Source organism: Gopherus flavomarginatus, chromosome 22, assembly GCF_025201925.1.
Source record: "Gopherus flavomarginatus isolate rGopFla2 chromosome 22, rGopFla2.mat.asm, whole genome shotgun sequence".
Taxonomy (NCBI): domain Eukaryota; kingdom Metazoa; phylum Chordata; order Testudines; family Testudinidae; genus Gopherus; species Gopherus flavomarginatus.
In genome coordinates this window covers 6,947,202-6,965,863 of record NC_066638.1, presented here as the reverse complement: position 1 = coordinate 6,965,863, position 18,662 = coordinate 6,947,202, and the positions used below count along the sequence as shown (strand labels likewise).

Below are 18,662 nucleotides of genomic sequence, written 5' to 3'. Positions count from 1 at the left end.
GGCAAGGAACCAGCCTACCCAAGTCAGGATTGTCTTTGAGCGTCTCTCCAGGCTGGAAGAGGTGCCTACGGTCTCTCAAGGAGAGCTAGAAGCAGGGATTTCCATTAATGAGATGTAAAGGGATGAGATCTCAATGGAAGCACAGCTTCTCCCTGGGCTGCTAGGCAAAGAATTGAGTAATGCACCAGCCCACGGAGCCGGAGGCCTTTGGGTGCTGAAAACTGCCAGGCTTGGCTTTAAATGTAAGGCATCAGAGGGAAATTGACAACTCTTGATGCCATCCCAACAGCCTCCCCCTTATGAGGGCCTTTTTTCCTCAGCTTGATGTGTGACTGACCCTGACGATCTCCCCAAATGGTACCTCTGAAGCACCAGTCCTGGCATGGCTGTTAATGATCAGCTGGAAGGGACTGACGACTGGAGGGCAAAAAGCGGGTGGTGTCTTTTGAAAGAGAAAGGGCTTGGCAGGAAGCACCTATCAGGAGATGGTGCCCAACCTCCACAGCTGTCCTGGAAATGGATCCTACTGCTGAAGCCTGTCAGCACTGCGAGGTTGGGAGGCAGCATCCATAAGGTTAGTATTGCACCTGTGGTGAACCCCTGCAGGAGACAGACCACTGTGTCCTTGCCAAGCAGCTGGGCTGCTGCAGGCTCTGGCATATGGTGTTCCAAGAGGGGGATTACGTTCACCCAGCTGGGCCCAAGCCCTCCTTTACAGCTAGCTTTTAACATTTCCTTACCAAATAGAATGTGGTTCTTTAACTGGACAGTGCACTGTTACTACAGCAGGCCTCAGTCACAGCACATGTGAGTTGTGTGGTAGTTAAAGGTAAAATTTCACTCCTGTAAATAGCTTGGTGGGACACCTGCCATGGGAGCACCTATGCAGTTTGCTACCATTTCCTGATAACCATAGTTCAGGCCATCTGGAAGAAGGACATGCTGAAGAGGTAGCTCCTTTGGTTTGATGTGCTGTGTGTTACAAGTCATGTGCAGGAAGGAAAGGGGCTGTGATCTTCATAGAAATGTAAGGCTGGAAGGGACCTCAAGAATTCACCCAAGTCCAGCCCCCTGCGCTGTGGCAGGACCACTGCTCACTGCAGTCTCACACAGCCCAAGGTTCCCCCCCAAACGGCAGCAGGACCCCTTCCATGCTGCTTTCATCTCCCTGCACATGTTCCGTTTTCTGACAGCCTCATCTAAAGCAGTGGCGCCATGAAGGGTCAGCCTGTTCTCTGGACTCCCGTTGGAGAAGGGTTTGTTACAGGCTGAGCCATTGCCATCTCAAAATCAGAAACATATTTGGTGAGAATTAAATGGCAGGCAACCTCCAGATACCTGCTGGTTTGTAGCCCCCTTTGTTGAGGAATGGAAGGGATGGCTGTGTAAATCATCTGGGACCCACAGGCTTTTACTCCGCTCTTTATACATCCAAGACAGATACAATGAGTTCTGGGCAATTAATATGTGGGAATCTTTCCAACAACGCCATAAAAGCCCAGATCCCATCTGCTCTGCATGGATTTAAGGACATTAGACTAGCTGAAATTCTTAGAGCATTTTCTGTGAGGAAATGGGTTGGTCGTCTCATCCCTGAGCCAGCAGTCAAATTAGGAAAATGGTGGTGCTTTTCCAGACTCCAGACACAAAGGCAGCTTTGCCTGCGTGAATCACCCAGGCAACGTCACTCAGGATACGTCTATGCTGCAGGTGGGACTTGTGCTAGCTCAGCCCAAGTTAGAGTGCTAAAAGTAACCATCTACTTCAGTCTTTTACAGTATGTGTTAACCCCTTAAGAACATCTATGCTGGGTCAGACCAAAGATCCATCTAGCCCAGGGGTTCTCAAACGGGGGGTTGGGACCTCTCAGGGGGTCATGAGGTTATTACATGGGTTGTCGCGAGCTGTCAACCTTCACCCCAAACCCCACTTGCCTCCAGCATTTATAATGGTGTTAAATATATTTTAAAGGGTGTTTAATTTATTAGGGGGGGGTCACACTCAGAGGCTTGCTGTGTGAAAGGGTTTACCAGTAAAAAAGTTTGAGACCCACTGATCTAGGCCATATCCTGTCTTCCAACAGTGGCCAATGGCAGGTGCTTCAGAGAGAATGAACAGAACAGGTAATCATCAAGTGATCTATCTCCTGTTGCCCATTCCCTTATGCCTAACAATCTGTTCCATCTTGTATTTAACTGGTTTCAGAGTAGCAGCCATGTTAAGACTGTATCTGCAAAAAGAACAGGAGTACTTGTGGCACCTTAGAGACTAACAAATTTATTTGAGCATAAGCTTTTGTGGGCTACAGCCCACTTCATCAGATGCACAGAATGGAACATTTAGTAAGGAGATATGTATACACATATGGAGAACATGAAAAGGTGGGAGTTGCCTTATCAACTCTAAGAGGCTAATTAATTAAGATGAGCAATTATCAGCAGGAGAAAAAAAAAACTTTTCTAGTGATAATCAAGATGGACCATTTCAGACAGTTTGAAAAGAAGATGTGAGGATACTTAACATGGGGAATAGACACTGAGGACCTTTCCCAGACCTGAAGAATAGCTCTGTAAGTTGGAAAGCTTGTCTCTTTCACCAACAGAGATTGGTCCAATAAAAGCTATTACCTCACTCAGCTAGTCTCTCTTAGGTGAATGACGTAGTTCATACCTCTCCGAGCCATTGTTCCAGGCTCTGCAGATTTCTCTCTGCTGTAGATATGCTTGGTTCACACGTTTGAGATTTTATTCACAACCATAACCGTTAGAGACTTACTTATTATGATGATTTTATTTTATATATGAAAGCTGAGATTGTGGAGAACAAGATGACAGATTGAGACAGGTGCCACGCCACTGTCCCACTGCATACTAGCCCATTCTGGGCCCTGTCAGGAGCAATATTTCCCCTCTCTATATCATTATGTGCACCTACCCACTACCCTGCGAGGGCTCACAGGCAATTCCTATATGACACAGCATACAGCAGGGTTTTGCCATCAATGTCAGTGGGAGCAGGATCCAGATCCATGAGGATGGAAGGTTCAAGAGAAACGGCAGAATCAGTTTTAGCATGGTCAATATTTTAATAATTTTTTCAACATTAAAAGTCTGTTTAAAATCATGATATAAAGGGATTATATTAATGCTACAGCACATGTGTAGTAAAAGTATTAATAGCTTTCAAGAATAATTTTACCAATACAACATATAACATGGATATTTTATATATATATATATTTTTTAATATGTAATTTAGTATTATCCTACATCCGTTCAGGGCAACTGCACCTGCATTCCTCCTCTATGGTTCAGCAGGGCACCCACTCTAGGCTGCCAGCTCCCCAGCTGTGGCCTCTCTTGGGTGGAGACCCATGGTTCTCTCCCTTCCGATCAGGGTATTTCCAAGCTGAACATGTTTTCGTCTCAAGGTAAAAGCAATACAGACAAAACATATTAAAGACAATCAAAGAACCGCCACACATGCTAATAAGCTTTCCAGAGATCACCCCAACTCCAACATGGGTTCTGGCTGGTGAGCAGCCCTTCAAATCCCCACACAGGTGTTTTCCAGTGGTTTCAGTTTTGTTAACACCCTTTGCTCAGACCAAGAGCCATCGTGGATCGGTGAGTGAGTCCTTTATCCACAATGGGGGTCTTCAAAGAGACCATGAAAAGGTAATCAGCCAGACAATGGGTCCTCTCCTGGAGGCAAAACTTCCAAAAGATGAGTTATTGACTAATTGGAGGAATTATATTAGCATACTACTCCTGTCTCCTAGGGATTTCCCGGGAAACCCACTTAATTTTAAAAGTTCATATTGTTTCAAAAAGTCATTTGAAGGTCCTACCATTTCCCAAGATTTACATTAGTCGTGCCTCCTAGGAAAATTACATACAATCCCATAATGACCTATAAACAACTGTATTTTAATACTATCAACACCAAAGGTATTGAATTTTAATTCAGTAAGGTTCATCCAGGAGATTGCCCTGTTTGCCACAGTGAACTTTAAATATATGTCTACACAGTATTTGGGCCCAAGCCTTCCAGCCTGGGTCAACAGACATATGACCCCATCCCCCCATGCTTCAAAGCCTAAACTCCGGCTCAAACTGAAACTTCAAAGCACTGTCAACACTGGTATTTTTAGTGTTCTAGCACAAGCCTCCCGGCCCATGTCTCTAGACCCCAGGCTCGGAGGCTCACTCCAAAATGCTATATAGACATTCCTTAAGCATTAAAAAAATCATGAGTCAGGCCCCAAAAGTCAGGACAATGGCTTAATTTTTTAAAATAGTAAATGTTGAATATTGTGCTTTTAGGGGGTCATATTTTCAAGCTTTTCTCTGCAGCCAGGAAGGCTAGAAGCTGACTTTTCTTTTAAGCTGAGATAATCACATGACTCCCTGAGCTGGGGCTTGGGGAAAAAAAGACCCTATGTTGTGAGACTCAAGATAAAATTGTGAGGCCCAGCAACACCATCTCATTTTAATGAGCCTAGAGGTTTCAATACACATTTCTGCTAAAAGGAAAATTGGAATATATTCCATATAGGAAAAGAAAGGTTGAGAGTGTGATAGAGCAGGGATTCACAAACTGGGGATCAGGACCCCTCGGGGGTTGTGAGGTTATTTCATGGGGGGGTCATGAGCTGTCAGCCTCCACCCCCAACCCCGCTTTGCCTCCAGCATTTATAATAGTGTTAAATATATAAAAAAGTGTTTTTAATTTATAGGGGGGGTCGCACTCAGAGGCTTGCTGTGCGAAAGGGGTCACCAGGACAAAAGTTTGAGAACCCCTGCCATAGAGGCTCTGAGCCAGATCTTCAGCAGCTGTGAAGTGACACTGGCGGCGCCCCGTGCCTGTGACAGAGAGACAGTGATCCTGTCTCACACCAGTTTCCACGCCACTGGAGCTGGTCTAGGTGGCACCCATCTCCCTGACAATGAAATCAGGCAGGAGACCCCAAGGGCATGAAATCCAACCGCTGGGCTTGAACTCCGCTCTCATGAAACGGGTGGCACTCAGCCGCTGCCCCACTGAAGTCAGGGTAGGGGAGAAGTTACAGGGGAAATAAGTCAAAATCTGTCCCTCGTCGTGTGAATGACCCTAGCTCCGGACTTCTCCCTGCCCTCGCCTTCCCCTTTAAATGCAAATTATTGCGTGGGCCTGGCTGCTGTTGACACCGAGTCTTGCAGGGCGCTGCGCCGCTGGGAGCAGCACGGGGGGGTTCCTCTCAGGTCAGTTTTACCTCTTACGGCTCTTGGCATGGCACGGCACGGCACGGCACGGGAAGGGAGGGGTGGTGGAACGGAGGGGGGGCCGAACGTTCCGTTTTGGAACGCTGCCCGGCTGCATTGTTGCTCTGCGAGTTCTTTTTGCGTGCACGGGGCTTGTGCAGCTTTATTCTGCAGCTGCTTCTGCTGTGGGGTTTTGAGGGGTTGGAGGGGGGAACAGGGAGGTTGGAGACCATGGTGCGGGAGTCCTGCAATTTTCTGGGAAGAGGGGAGGGGAGGCTGGTGGTGTCATCTAGATCTCACACTGTGACATTTCTCTGGACGTTGGCTTCCTGGGTGCAGGTAACTCCCCAGGCTTGTAACGCTAGGGTGGAAATGAAAAAAGGTTCTGAATCTGCTAATTGACTGTCCAGTGTCTGGGGAATGGAGCTAAATGGAGTGAATATCCTGCTAATTTTTTTTTAATGGGATACTCTGAAATAACTGTCTGGGTAACTTATGAATCACAGCCATTTTCATACTGAACAAAGAGGGATCTGTTTCCACAGTCTAGGACTGGGCTTTGATCAGACCTAGCAGCTAACCCTTCAGCTGAGGTGCCATCGTAGAGAACAATGGGAAATGAGTATGGAGGAAGACTAGCAGGAGCCCTGCTATGTTTTATTAAAGCTTGATCAATGGTGCAGGTATAAAAGTCGGAAGGAACCCCCTGTTCTGCTGAGATATCACCACAGGGCTGGGTTTGGGCTTGTTGGTTCGATCTGCCAAAGTGTTCCCATGCTAAATCTGCTCCTAGAAGCAATGCAGAGTAATTAGGAATCCTAGACTGCAGTAGTGCCTACAGGCCTTGATTGGGATCTGGGCTCCATTGTGAACACACAAAAGCCCTGCACTGAAATGTACAGTCTCTAAAGAATTATAGCAAGAGAGTTCTGCACAGCTTAGAGTGATGAGATAGAGCCCTTCATGTCTTGGTCACAGGTTCAAATCCCATGTCAGCAGTACATTAAAGCTGTCATCATTCGTGACCTCCTATCAGGTGTATGTTTAAAACAAAACAAACCCTTTCAGTTGGAACTAATTAGCCCCCGGCTGATAGTCCTTGCTGAGGCTGGAGATCCAAATAATTTTTCCCTGCCTGATGTGATTTCCCCTCCACTGCAGACTTCTGGAATGTTGGGGTGTGTGAATCTTGCCCTGCCCCATCTCTGGGGGGTGTGCACAGTTTGCTCCCCGGGGCCCGTTTTGCCTAATTCTTAACAAATAACAGACAAAATGACTGAACAGTCTTTCATTTGTTCATTTAAATATAAAATGTTGTTTATAAATAATACTAGCTTGTGCATGTCAAAAATCACTGCAGGTAAAAAATTAAATAGAGATAAACCCAGAGCAAGGGTCATCAACACCCTCATCTAATTCCTCTTGCCTTTAAAAACCCCCAAAATGTCATTGACCCTCTCTTCTTGACCTGGACTCTTACTCTGAGCTTCAGCCCGCTTTTCCAGCCTGGCCTTTTCTGTTTGAATGTAGTGGGCCAGATCCCAAGCTAGTGTAAATCAATATAGCTCCATGGATGTCAATGGGCTGGGTCCCCCGCTGGTGTAAATTGTCCAACTCCTGACTTCAATGGAGCTATGCTGATTTAGGCCCTCTGAGGATCCATAGTAGGAAGATACAATCTGCTGGTTGAGATTACAACTGATCAGTGTTAAATGCTTGCTTGAGAATGTCACTTTTAAAAACCAGGATTTTGATTCTTAAACACGGACATCTTTATAGAACACTTGGAGAAAAATTGAATAGCTGCTTCATTTCCTTGCCCCCACCTCCCTGTCTTGTTAGATACAAAGAGAGCCTTGAAATGTACAAATATACTCACACATAGAGTGCATTTTAATATTTTAGGGGACAGATGTAGAAAGAAGAGAAAGTAAAACTTTGGGAAAGGCACCAGGGGGAGAGGGAGAGAGAGAGACGCAGGGTATGTACTTGTTTGGATATGTGGGTATCTAAATATTTCTTCTCAAGCCTTGAGAACCAAATACATCCCCTCAGGCTGTGATCTCATCTGATCTTGTTAAGCAGGGTCAGGCTGGGTAAGTGCAACAGGTCCCGCTCAACATAGTGACTGGTTTGAAAATGATATTGTGGTTACTGCAGCTTGCTGGGGCAGTGACTTGTCAGTGATCTGTGGCCCGCACTGTACTCTGATAGGAGACCTCCAGTGGTAACGCAGGGGCCTGTGGGTGAAAGTAATACTGACCCCAGTGCCTCAGCGTGGTGGTAGGGGTCCTATGCCACCAGGGGGCTGTCCTCTTCTGGATGAGATGCAAAACCAAAATAGTGACCTTCAGCTCGGACCGAACTGGCGACCTAAGAGCAAGAGCCACTACAGGCCTGAGTCTTCCAGCTGAGACCTGCAGCTGAGGCCTGTCATCAGTGGAATGGTCAAGGTCCAAATTTCTCAGTCCAGATTCCAGAGAAAATAATAATAAAAAAAAGTAAATTAAAAAGATTTTGGGGGTCTGTTCAAAAGCATCTGGCAGTCTGGCTTGGCTCGCGGTCCGCTGATTGATTACCCCTGTTGTAGGTGATCCACACGGGAGCAGCTTCTGTCTGCACTTGAATAGCTGAAGCTGGAGAAAGGGGGTGAAAGAGGGGCTTTGTCTCCTTTGTTAACAGTGTCTCCTTTTAGTGCCCAGAGGTTCCTTGCTGCAGTGGGTTACTGAGCCTGCGACTGGCCCCAGCCTGGGGATCGTGTTCTCAAGATGGAAGACAAGAAGAAGAAGAGGAGTCCAAAGCCTGGCCTAGCTCAGCCTGTGTCATCCAGCGCTCTGCGCAAACTGCCCGTCCCCACCAGCAAAAGCACCACCTTCTCTCTGGGGCTGCCTCACCTGCCCTCACCAAAGCAACGGGCCAAATTCAAAAGGTCAGTGCGGGGGGCTGGGATGACAGGGAGCCTGCATTACAAATGCTGCATGTCCCCAGGTATTAAACCTGAGATTGCAAGCACCCAAACCACACAGGTCACTCCTGCTTGAGCTACCCAGGGCTCGAGTTGTGCCCGAGTGCTCTGCGATGCTGGCCAGGCACTTTTGTGGAAGGTGAAGCAGTGTTCCAGTACAATCACTTACTGCAAATGCTGGGAACACGCTCCAGAAATTGTTTTTTAGGACTGGAGCTGCAGCACTAGCTCCCTTTATCTGTAAATAGCAGGCTGCTGTACTTACAAAGAACCATGAGCTCCTTGGAAGAAAGACAAGGGCTGCATCTCTTGGCATAGAAAGGCCTCCAGCCAATGTTCATGTGGGTTTGTATTTTCTATCTAGGGTGAACAAGGAGAAATCTCGTCTGCCTCAGCCTGGGGGCAGTGGGGGCGCAGCACTGGGGGCCCCTCTGCAGCACTCCTTCCTGACCGACGTCTCGGACGTTTATGAGATGGAGGGTGGGCTGCTGAACCTGCTCAATGACTTCCACTCGGGCAAACTGCAGGCCTTTGGTAAGCAGGAGGCAATTCCTCTAAAGGGGGGTTCATCAGCCTGAATGGCGTCCCCAAAGCATCAGTGCCTGGCCCTGGGGTGCTGGGAGCTAGGGCCACCCAGAGCCACCATGGCTGGCACTGGAAGATCTGGCTAATCTGGGAGGCTCCTGCTAGCAGTTGTGTGATGCCTGGGGCAAGCCCAGCCTATCTGTAATGGGAAACCCCAGGAGAGCTGGTTAGGAATCTCTACTGCAAGGGGATGTGTCTTGGTGATTGAGTGTAACCAGGTCCCCCTCCTGGGCGGCACAGGGAAGGAGTGCTCCTTCGAGCAGCTGGAGCACGTCCGGGAGATGCAGGAGAAGCTGGCGCGCCTGCACTTCAGCCTGGATGTCTATGTAGAGGAGCTCTCTGAGGACCAGAAGAAGACGGTGGCAGATAGTAACCTAGATCAGCTGCTGACTAATGTGAGTACCAGAGAGTTCTCTCCTGGTGGGCTGATCCCTGAGTCGTCCCTTGAGAACAAATCCCTGCTCCCTCCAAGCCCTGCACTTAGACCGTGCTGCTCTTAGTGACTAGCGCAACAGGGCCCTGACCCCTTCTGGGGGCTACCACAATACAGATAATGCCCCCTAAGGATCTTCAAAGGCAAGTAGGGCCCTGTTCCCTTTATTGTCAGAGCTGCTTGTGCTTGTTCTAATGATGCTTCTGTTTCCCTTTTCAGTTGGAAGAGCTCAGCAACTCCATGTATCCTTCTGCCGGGGCCTATGGGGCCATGGGATTCTTCAGGAGGCCTGTTCTGTATGTGCACAGCTGGGTGACCCCCCTCAGGCAGGGAAGGGAAGAGGGAATCCGCTTTGAGACACTTGATCATCACTCTCCAATATCTCCCCAGACCCTGGCATTGGATCTGAGATGCCATTAGTAGATGCTGATCATCTTCTGCCAGAGACTCTAGGCAGGGAGCCCTGTAGAGCTTGGAGGCTTCTTGGGAATTGGCAGGGGTTTCAAAGACACCAGGACTCTGCTGGTGCCAAAGGTTTCCAGGCAAGCCTGTCATGAAGACATCTGTAGGACACCGTTTTAGAGGAAGGGTTGGGTTGGAAGGAGGAGCCTGAGGGTGGGATCTGGAGGTCTGAGTAACATCTCTGAGCGGCACAAGCCACGCTTTGCCCATCAGTGGGCAAGAGGTTAGAGGGAGCCCTAATGCATTGAGATGGATCGGTGATGGATGCTGGTTGGAATCCACTTCTAAGGGTAACCAGGCACCACCAATGGAGTGAGTAATGCAGCTGAGTCTATGAAGGAGCTGGATAACTGTGGGACCAGTTTGAATTAGCATGTGGTACTGGCCACTCTTGAAGACAGAATCCCAGCCAGGGTGGCTCGGTGGGCTGATCCAGTATGGGAAATCCTGCGTCACCGTCTGTGCAGGATAAGAGGGAGAAGAATCTTGTGCTTCGGGGTGTTGGCGATCTCCGTAGAGGTCAGGAAGGAACCCTTCCCCCATCTCTGCCATGCACAGACTATGGCTGGAGGGAGAAGACCAGACTTTTTATTGGACCATTGGTCTGTCCTGATGCTATATTCTATTGATCATTGGTCTGATGAGGCGAGATACTGCATGGTACAAACCATTGCCAAATCCTACGTTCCTGTGCTGCACAGGCTACCAACAAGGGTGCCAGAACCTTTGTACAAGTGGGGGCAGGGGCACTGGTGCTGGACTGGTGGGGCTATGGGGCCATGCCCATAACTTTTTAACATGGATGTAGTTTGGGCCGGGGAGGGTGGTGTGCCTGCCCAAGGCTTGCAGTTTAGGGGGGCAACACTGCCCCCCACCTCCGCAAACCATGCCCATGTTAAAAAGCCATGGCCCCTGGGTTCTCCTGGTTCTGGTGCTGTTGCTACTGGGTACAGAGACTGGCTCAGTTAGAAGGTTTGTGTTAGGAGCTCCAGCCTCTCCTCCCAGGGATCTGGTCAGTGATGAGGCTGCAGCTTGATCAATTATTCTTCTTCCTTAACATAAAACTCAGCCAAAAGCTGCACCTAGCGGAGAATCCAGACCTGGAGGATGCTGCCACTGCCTAGCTGGCTGCCTGATCCCTCCATAGGCAACAGAGGGCAGCATTGAGGATTCTGGAGCCAAGGGAAAGCTCCACCAGCTCGACTCTGTCATGGCCCCTCTGAACAGTAGGAGTATAAAAGGAAGGACACCCCTAAGAGAAGGGGTTTGGGGGGTGGGCTGGGGGAGGGGCATGTTGTCTAATAATTTTGTATCAAAATCCAGGATTTTTAGAGCATCCGAAAAGGCCAAACACTGTCAAGGTAACTTGAAAAGTAAACAAGAAAATCCTAGAGGAAAGACGGGGAATCAGCAGTGCTGGGTTCTCTCTCTCCTGATCTCTTCCCAGCTCACCATGTGACCTTGGGCAAGTAGCTGTACCTCTCTGTGCCTGAGTTTTTTCCTCCCCCTTCTTTTTAAAAATGGGGTTAGTGATACTTGAGCAACCTTGTATAAAGCTTTTTGAGATTCCTGGATAAGAAGTGCCATAGCAAACAAAGCATTGTTAATGGGAGATAGAACATTTCATTTTCAGGCTGTGGGATTCAGTTTGGACCATTCGAGGGGCTGTGAGTGAAATGAGTTTGGTGGGTTTCAGTCTGGTTCCTAGTGGACAAACAGCTACATCACAAAATCTTGCAAAATACCCCAGGCCTTTTGTAGAAATTCTTTCTGTGGGGGTTGGGTAATATTTCCATTCCAACAAGGATAGAAGTGGTGGCTTTGCTAGACCAGACACCAAATGTAAGAAGAGAGGAGTTTAAACAACTAACATTTCTACACTTACACACACGTCCACTTTTTAACAGCTAAGCTGCTCCAATTTGACACTGAAGGTGAATAGATGAGTGTATGTTTACATGTCAGAATGTTTTTCTAGTAGTAGAATGTAGCACTAAATAATGAAATTGTAATGTAAATAAACTAGGTGTGGTATTTTGCTGTTTTCACCACCGCTTTAATTAATGTGTAAAGAAGGAAAAATGGACAGAAGTTTAAAACGGAGGCATGAGTAGCCAGGACTCCTGGGTTCAGTTCCTGCATCTGCCCTAGGCTTGTGATTTTCAGAAGTGACTAATGGTATTGGGTGTCCAATGTGAGACACCTGCATGGGGCCTGATTTCCAGAAAAGGCTGAGCATGTTCCACCTCCTTTACAATGTCTTGGATTAGGCTCATAAATAGTGAGGCTTGCTCCTGTTTTGCAAATCGTGTATATTAACCGCTCTCTGCCTCAGTTAGCCCATCTGTAACATGGGGATGAGGATGAATGGAGGAGGCATGTGGGTAAAGCACTGGGAGATACTTTACCACAGAGCGAGGCAAAGTTTCCCTTGGAAAGCAGTGGGTTCCGAGCAGGGGTGCACCCAGAATTTTGCTAAGGAGGGGGCCAAGTTACTGGCCCAGCTACCCCAAATCTGAGGGGCAGAGTGATGCCCTGTGCTTGGTCACAATACCACACGCTTGCATTTGGCCTGGCCACCCCTCCAGCCTGCCAGCAGGAATGGGGCTCTGCTGTTACATCACCCAGCTGCTCGGGGGGCTTGGGCCCCCTTGTGCCCCTCCAGAGGGTCACTACTTCCAGGGGTTAGGGGTTGAGAGGGGGAGCCCCCAGCCTGCGTGGCACGTGGCCATGGGGCCACTCACTGCCCTTCCCCTGCCAGCCCTGGGTGGGGCCGCCAGAGGGCAGACACTGCAGGGCGGCAGGGAAGGAGGCGGAAGAGCCCCTCCCCTGCCTGCTGTCGCCACGCGATGACGCCATCGGTCGCAGCCCGGTTGCCAGGCAGCGCCCGCGCCCGCGCCGGTTCGGATGGAGATGGCGCCGGAGCAGCAACGGCTGGTGAAGGGGGTGACGACGCTGCAGGTGAGGCGCGCGGGCGGGGCGGGTATTGGGGATAAGGGGGGGGCAGGCCTGGGGGGGGTTGTATGTCTGGGGGGGGTGTACATCTGGGGTAGGCTTGAGGGGGGCGCAGCTGGGGCAGGCCGGGGGTGTGTGTGTGGGGCGGGGTGTGCAGCTGGGGCAGGTCTCGGGCGAGGGGCTGTATATCTGAGCAGTGGGGGAGTGCATCTGGGGCAGGTCTCGGGGGGTGGGGGGGCTGTATATCTGAGGAGTGTGAGGTGGTGCATCTGGGGGGAGAGGGGCTGTATATCTGAGGAGTGTGTGAGGGGTGCATCTAGGGGGAGGGGGGCTGTATATCTGAGGAGTGTGCGGGGGGTGCATCTGGGGCAGGTCTCGGGGGGTGGGGGGGCTGTATATCTGAGGAGTGGGGCGATGCATCTGGGGCAGGTCTGGGGGGCTGTATATCTAATAAGTGGGGGGGTGCATCGGGGGAGGGGGGCTGTATATCTGAAGGGTGGAGTGATGTATCTGGGGCAGGTCTCGAAGGGGCTGTATATCTGAGCAGTGGGGCGATGCATCTGGGGCAGGTCTAGGGGGCTGTATATCTGAGGAGTGGGGTGATGCATCTGGGGCTAGGGCAGGACCCGGTGGGGATGACTGTATATCTGGGGTGGTACATCTGGGTGTAGGCACATCTTGGGGCGACAAGGGACAAAATTCTCTTAATCTATTTCTGCTGCCCCAGCTCCTGCTGTTTCTTGTGCTTATGCTTAGTCCCTGCTGTAAGCGGGTGCAGCACCACTGAAGGCAGTGGGCTGTTCTCTTACTCCAGGGCTGAGTTTGCCCCTCTGCTCTAGTTTCACTGAGGGTATCACAGCTCCTTGGTGCTCCTGTCTTGAGTGTTTTTTCCTGTGTGTTTCATAGAAGCAGGCACAATATACAAATAACGTTAGGGGCCTTGATCCTGCACTACTGATGTCAGTGGCAAAATTCCCATCCACTTCAAAGTGGACGTATTCCGAGTTTGTTTGCAGTTGAAAGTTAATTTGGACTAAGGTAGGGTGTGAATTTAAAGCACAGTAGCAGTTCCTGAGTAGCTCCATGGTATGAGACATTATAGAAAAGCCCCAATATGGTATGAATAAATCACATGTTCCTTAAAGAGTGGATGCCTTTCTCGGACACTGTCATCATTGGAGCTTTGCTTATTCTCTCTCTCTCTCTCTCTCTCTCTTTTTTTTTTCCTCTTCAGATTAATCACTTTCATCTAGAAAGTGACACTGACTAGAAACACAGTGAAATTAATGGGCGGTTTTCCCTGCCTTAGCCAGAAGAAATACAAAAATAATCCAACAAGTTGCCTAAGCAGTGACAATAAGTTAGGGCCTGATCCTGCAAATATTCACTACCAAATATAATGCTCATGGCCATGGGTAGTCTGTCTGACTGAAGTGGGACTACCGTGGTAGTTAGCATCGTGCTTTATAGCGTTTGCAGTGTTGGGCCCTAATATTTTATTAATGATTGTTTCCCTTCTAATAATCTAAGATGTTGTGAAGTAATAGTAATGTTAGGAACCATTAGGAAATGGATAGATAAAACAGAAAATATCATAATGCCACTATATAAACCATTGGTATGCCCACACCTTGAATGTTGCATGTAGTTCTGATCACCTCATCTGAAAAAAGATATAGCAGAATTGGAAGAGGCACATAGAAGGACAACAAGAATGACTGGAACAGCGTCCATACAAGGAGAGATTAAAAAGATTAGGGTTGTTGAAAAGAGCTGAGTAGAGGGGAGGATATGATAGAGGTTTGTAAAATCACAAATGATGTAGAGAAGGTGAACAGGGATGTGTTATTTACCGGTGTCATAACACAATAACTAGGGGGTCACTCAAATTAATAGGCAGCAGGTTTAAAACAAACATAAGGAAGTATTTCTTCACACAACACACAGTCAACCTGTGGAGCTCGTTGCCATGGGACAGAGTGAAGGCCAAAAGTATAACTGGGGTCAAAAAAGAATTAGATGAGTTAATGGAGAATAGGCCCATGAATGGCTATTAACCAAGATGGTCAGGGACACAACCCGATGCTCTGGGTAGCCCTACCTCTAATGCCAGAAGCTGGGAGTGAACAACAGGGAAGTTCCCTGTTCTGTTCATTCCCTCTGAAGCATCTGCAAATCTTCTCTCTGTTGGGAAACCTGGTCAACCATCTCTAAGACTATTTAGGGATCTCTGTCTTATCCTTCGTAGGCCTATGTCAGGGGTTATCTTGTGAGGAAGAGGTTCCAAAGCTTACAGGAGGACTATGAGAACATGGTAAAGGAGATTGAAGGGGATTTGGGTCCGTTGCAGTGGAAAGGACGCTTCGTACCAATGCCTGTCTTTCCTCAAAAGGTATGGTCCATTCAGTTCTTGGTACGCAGTCGCTCCTGGCAAAGGCTGGCATTGTTGATATGATCGGCATGTTCTGTGTGAATAGGGATTTCTTACAAAAAATGGTGTAGCTAAAACAGAATTTAGCACTTCTGCATGTAGCAGGTAGTTTCTGGATTTCATTATCACAATTTTTGCTTGGATTCAAAGTATGGTCTGGCTAAATGCTATAAATGCAGCCATGATTGGGGGAAACCTGCTTGTCCTCTGACACAATTAAAGCGTCCATCTCACACTGTACACTGACCTAGCCATGCGTTAACCACTTGAATCATGGTGCTGAAGCCTGGAAAGAACAAACTCTCTTCTCCATGACAGACCTCATCTGTCCATAATACAACCAGGCACTATCTGAGACTTGCTCTCTTGTAGTGTTTGAACATGGCTCATAAACAAGCTTTATAAAAAAAAAAAAAATGTAGCTTGGAAATAAACTGTTAACCATTTCCCAAACCATGATCATTTAAAACTCTTTTGTGGGCAGAGTGAATTTCTGGAAAGTAGTGAGGAAAGTTATCAGAGCTGGTTACAAACATCTACTAAGCAAGATCATCTTAGCCAGGAAGAGCCTAACCTTGCTGAATTTTTTTATTACGTCCCTCTGTTCATTAACTCTCCTCCATGTTTAACTTCTCAAACATTGTTTCTCCAGAAGCAGATGAAAGTAAAGCGATTAATTGATCAAGAGTCTGGATCCAAAGACCATAACAACACAGCTAAAGGGCAGCAAAAGCATTGTCCTCTTGAGACACTAGAACCAGAAAAGGATTGTGACTCTAGGAGTTGCATGAAACCTACAGCCCAGCTTCAAGATGAGCAGATGGTCTCAAGAGGTGAAAGCAAGAGAGTGAAGCAAAATTTAGAGTGTGATGCAGATAAATCCACTGGACAGGACTGCAGCTTATCAGGAGAGAATACGGAATGGAAGAACAGTAGCAATGCCTCATCTGTATGGAGCAACACTGTTCCGGAGATAGGATCTACTGTAGCCAGTCAAGGTAAGAAACAGGAATAGGGATATACATTATAGCCAGCACCTCTGAACCCTTCCAGCATGGCATGTGTAACCTGGCAACATGCTCACCCACCTGAGCTAGGTTGTTGAGGAGACAAAAGCCTCAGGAATACAATAGAGAGACTAGAGCAATGAATCTCATCCAAGAGATCGCATAAAATGGAGTCTGGGCCCCCCTCGCATGAGTTTCCTGTTTAAATAATATCTCCTCTCCAAGGTCTTGTCTACACTAGGAAATTATCCATTGCAGATATACATTATTTAACTGCAAGGACAAACTAAACTTGGTTCCACACCAGCTCAGAAACCTTGATCAACCCCTGTTTGGGGCAGGGTTCCAGGTTTCTCACCTGGAAACACCTATTATCCAAATCCTCCCATTTTCTAAATGTTCTGCTTCCCAGTGAGCATCAATTGCAGGGGAAAGTACACCCTCTTATCCAAACCTTTGTTTGCCTAAATAAATTCCATGTCACCTCTTCCATTAGCATAGGGGAAGGGAGAGGCCCTTGGTGTATTTGAGATCAGATTAAAGATTTTTCTGCAAAACTTTGATCGCAAGCAAGCTAGATTTTTTCTATTCCAAGCAGCTTTATGCATACCCTTCAAGCTCATAGTCTTGCCTGGGCTGCTTAAGTTAGGAACAAGCTTTATGTAGCTCTCCTTTCTTTGTAGGTCCTAGAGACTAACTGCAGATCTTCAAAGCGGGCAATATCTCAGTATTATAACCCCTCTACGTAGGCACCATGATCAATTATAGAGCAGAGTCCAGGAAACACTGTCTTGAAAAGACTGTAGGCTGTAGCCCTAGAAAACTAAGATAGTCCATCAGGATGGATTTTGTTCAAGAGCGTAGGGCTTGTACCCAGAAAAGTGTTTGTTTTTTATCCTGTTTGTGGACATGTGTTTGTTCTGACGCAGTTGGAAGTAGGTTAGTATCCAAGGTCTCTCTTTCTTGATGTACCTGACACAAGAAAATAAACAGCCTCTCATGGAGCCAGAAGGTGAATAATACAAATGGATTGGCCCAGCTTTGGCAGCAGTAACCAAACAGGAAAATTAACACACTAGCTTCTGTATAGTATAACTCTGCACACCAGGGAAGATGATTGATTGCATTCCCCACATTCTATGAAAGATGCATTAAAGGTAAATTTTCTAAATAGCTTGTTCCGAGTCTGTGTGCACTGGCTTGGGTTAACAGTCATGTGTTCTTGGTTACTACAGTGACGATGGCAATATGAGAAGCTAGAATAGTACAAAGTAGAGTTCTGGTTCCAAATGGGGAGACCTGCCTCTCTTCGTTGCAATGGATTGTTGACTTTGAAATCTGTATGTTAAGGTGGTTAACTGTTTCACTGCTGATTGTTCTACCAAAACATTCAGTTCCCCTGGGATGGTAGGTGGAATTTGGGAAGAGTACCACCCGCCCCGTCTGGCCTCTGAACACGAGAGGACTAAAGGGAACATGGCTAGGCTATAAAATCAAATAACCCCTTAAATAGAATTAATCTCTGTTTTTCCATTTCTGTGCAGAGCTTCCATTCAAGAGCATAAAACAGGAGCTGCCTCAAACTCTTTCTGACCTTCGGTGCTATCGAAATCACTTGGCCATGGAGCTGCTGTGGCTGCAACAAGCTATTGTGAGCCGTAAGAATGTAAGAGCTTCTCCTTGCCTCTTGCTGTGTTCAAAGGCTGGCTTGTCCAGACAAACATTTGCAAGAGGAATCTTCAGTTAATCACTGTGGTGGGGATTGGATTTCCATTCAGTTACATAAGAGTTTAATCAGATGGTGGAGGTGCATTTCTCTTCTCTGGAGGAGATGATAATGCTTAACGCTTGTACAGCACTTTCCATGTGTAAACATCAGCTAATTAGAGGAAGATATGGCTGAGGTTAGCTATTGGCGTGTTACAAAGACTTCACTGCTCTTCTAGAATGTACTGCAGTCCATATTCTAAACCACACTTGTTCATCTAGTTTATCCAAATACATTTGTAAGGTAGGGTCTGTTGTTTCTTTATTGTTCTCTTTATTATTCTCTCACTTACATGCTAATCTGTCTTCAGTGCTAATCTCCAGGCATGAGTGTGAATTAGCAATGATCAGTTAGTAAAGAAATAAGGATAGAATAATGCTTATATTGTACCTCCCATCTCAAAGTGCTTTACAGATTTGGGTCAGTGTTATCACATCCATTTTATGAATAGGGAAACGAGGCATGGTGAGGTTTGGAGACTTGCCTGAGGTCAGACAGTTAAGTCAGTGGCAGAGCAGAGGTAGAATGCAGGAATACTGACTCTCCTGGAAGTCCTTTGCTTCAACCACTAGACCTCTACCTCAGTTTCCCTCACTTTCCTACCAAGATGTGCATACAGAATTCTGTGTTTTCCCTGCAACAGTGGATGGGACTAGTAATGCAGTCATCAGTGTGTTTCTTAGTAAGAGTTCCTGCTGCTGAAGGACACTGAGGGTTGACAATCTTACACCATAACCTACTCTGAAACAATTAAATATGGAGGATGTTGTCTAAAATGCCTGTTACTCTGCTAGGCACCTCAACACTGGTAAA

At 47.4% G+C, this 18,662-nt stretch overlaps 3 protein-coding genes across 8 annotated transcripts in view; 2 read left to right on the top strand and 1 right to left on the bottom strand.

Annotated features, from left to right (window-relative positions):
• Positions 1-339: 339 nt before the first annotated feature.
• CCDC28B (coiled-coil domain containing 28B) lies at positions 340-11,736 on the top strand. Of its 5 annotated transcripts, none has more exons than XM_050932461.1 (6): positions 340-574; positions 7,939-8,172; positions 8,573-8,742; positions 9,034-9,188; positions 9,446-9,468; positions 10,758-11,736. In XM_050932461.1, the coding sequence occupies exons 2-6, from the start codon at positions 8,012-8,014 to the stop codon at positions 10,810-10,812; spliced, it is 564 nt and encodes a 187-aa protein (XP_050788418.1). In that variant the 5' UTR covers positions 340-574; positions 7,939-8,011; the 3' UTR covers positions 10,813-11,736. The 5 variants fall into 5 exon arrangements, with proteins under 5 accessions (XP_050788418.1, XP_050788417.1, XP_050788416.1 ...); XM_050932460.1 differs by lacking the exon at positions 340-574 and adding an exon at positions 3,982-5,243; XM_050932459.1 differs by lacking the exon at positions 340-574 and adding an exon at positions 3,982-5,243 and having other exon boundaries at positions 7,834-8,172.
• A 728-nt stretch (positions 11,737-12,464) lies between these two features.
• The window catches only part of IQCC (IQ motif containing C), a 7,827-nt gene continuing 1,629 nt past the window's right edge, over positions 12,465-18,662 (top strand). Inside the window, exons 1-4 of one of the 2 annotated variants that reach the window (XM_050932456.1) lie at positions 12,465-12,649; positions 14,892-15,035; positions 15,730-16,072; positions 17,626-17,747. In XM_050932456.1, coding sequence (XP_050788413.1) covers positions 12,596-12,649; positions 14,892-15,035; positions 15,730-16,072; positions 17,626-17,747 — 663 coding nt within the window. In that variant the 5' untranslated portion in view covers positions 12,465-12,595. Of the gene's footprint in view, positions 12,650-14,891; positions 15,036-15,726; positions 16,073-17,625; positions 17,748-18,662 lie in introns of both variants that reach the window. The other variant, XM_050932455.1, reaches the window with a different exon arrangement.
• TMEM234 (transmembrane protein 234) overlaps positions 14,224-18,662 on the bottom strand; it is a 26,200-nt gene continuing 21,761 nt past the window's right edge. The window contains exon 6 of the mRNA XM_050932468.1: positions 14,224-14,306. The gene's annotated coding sequence lies outside the window, so the exon portion shown is untranslated. The remainder of the gene's footprint in view (positions 14,307-18,662) is intronic.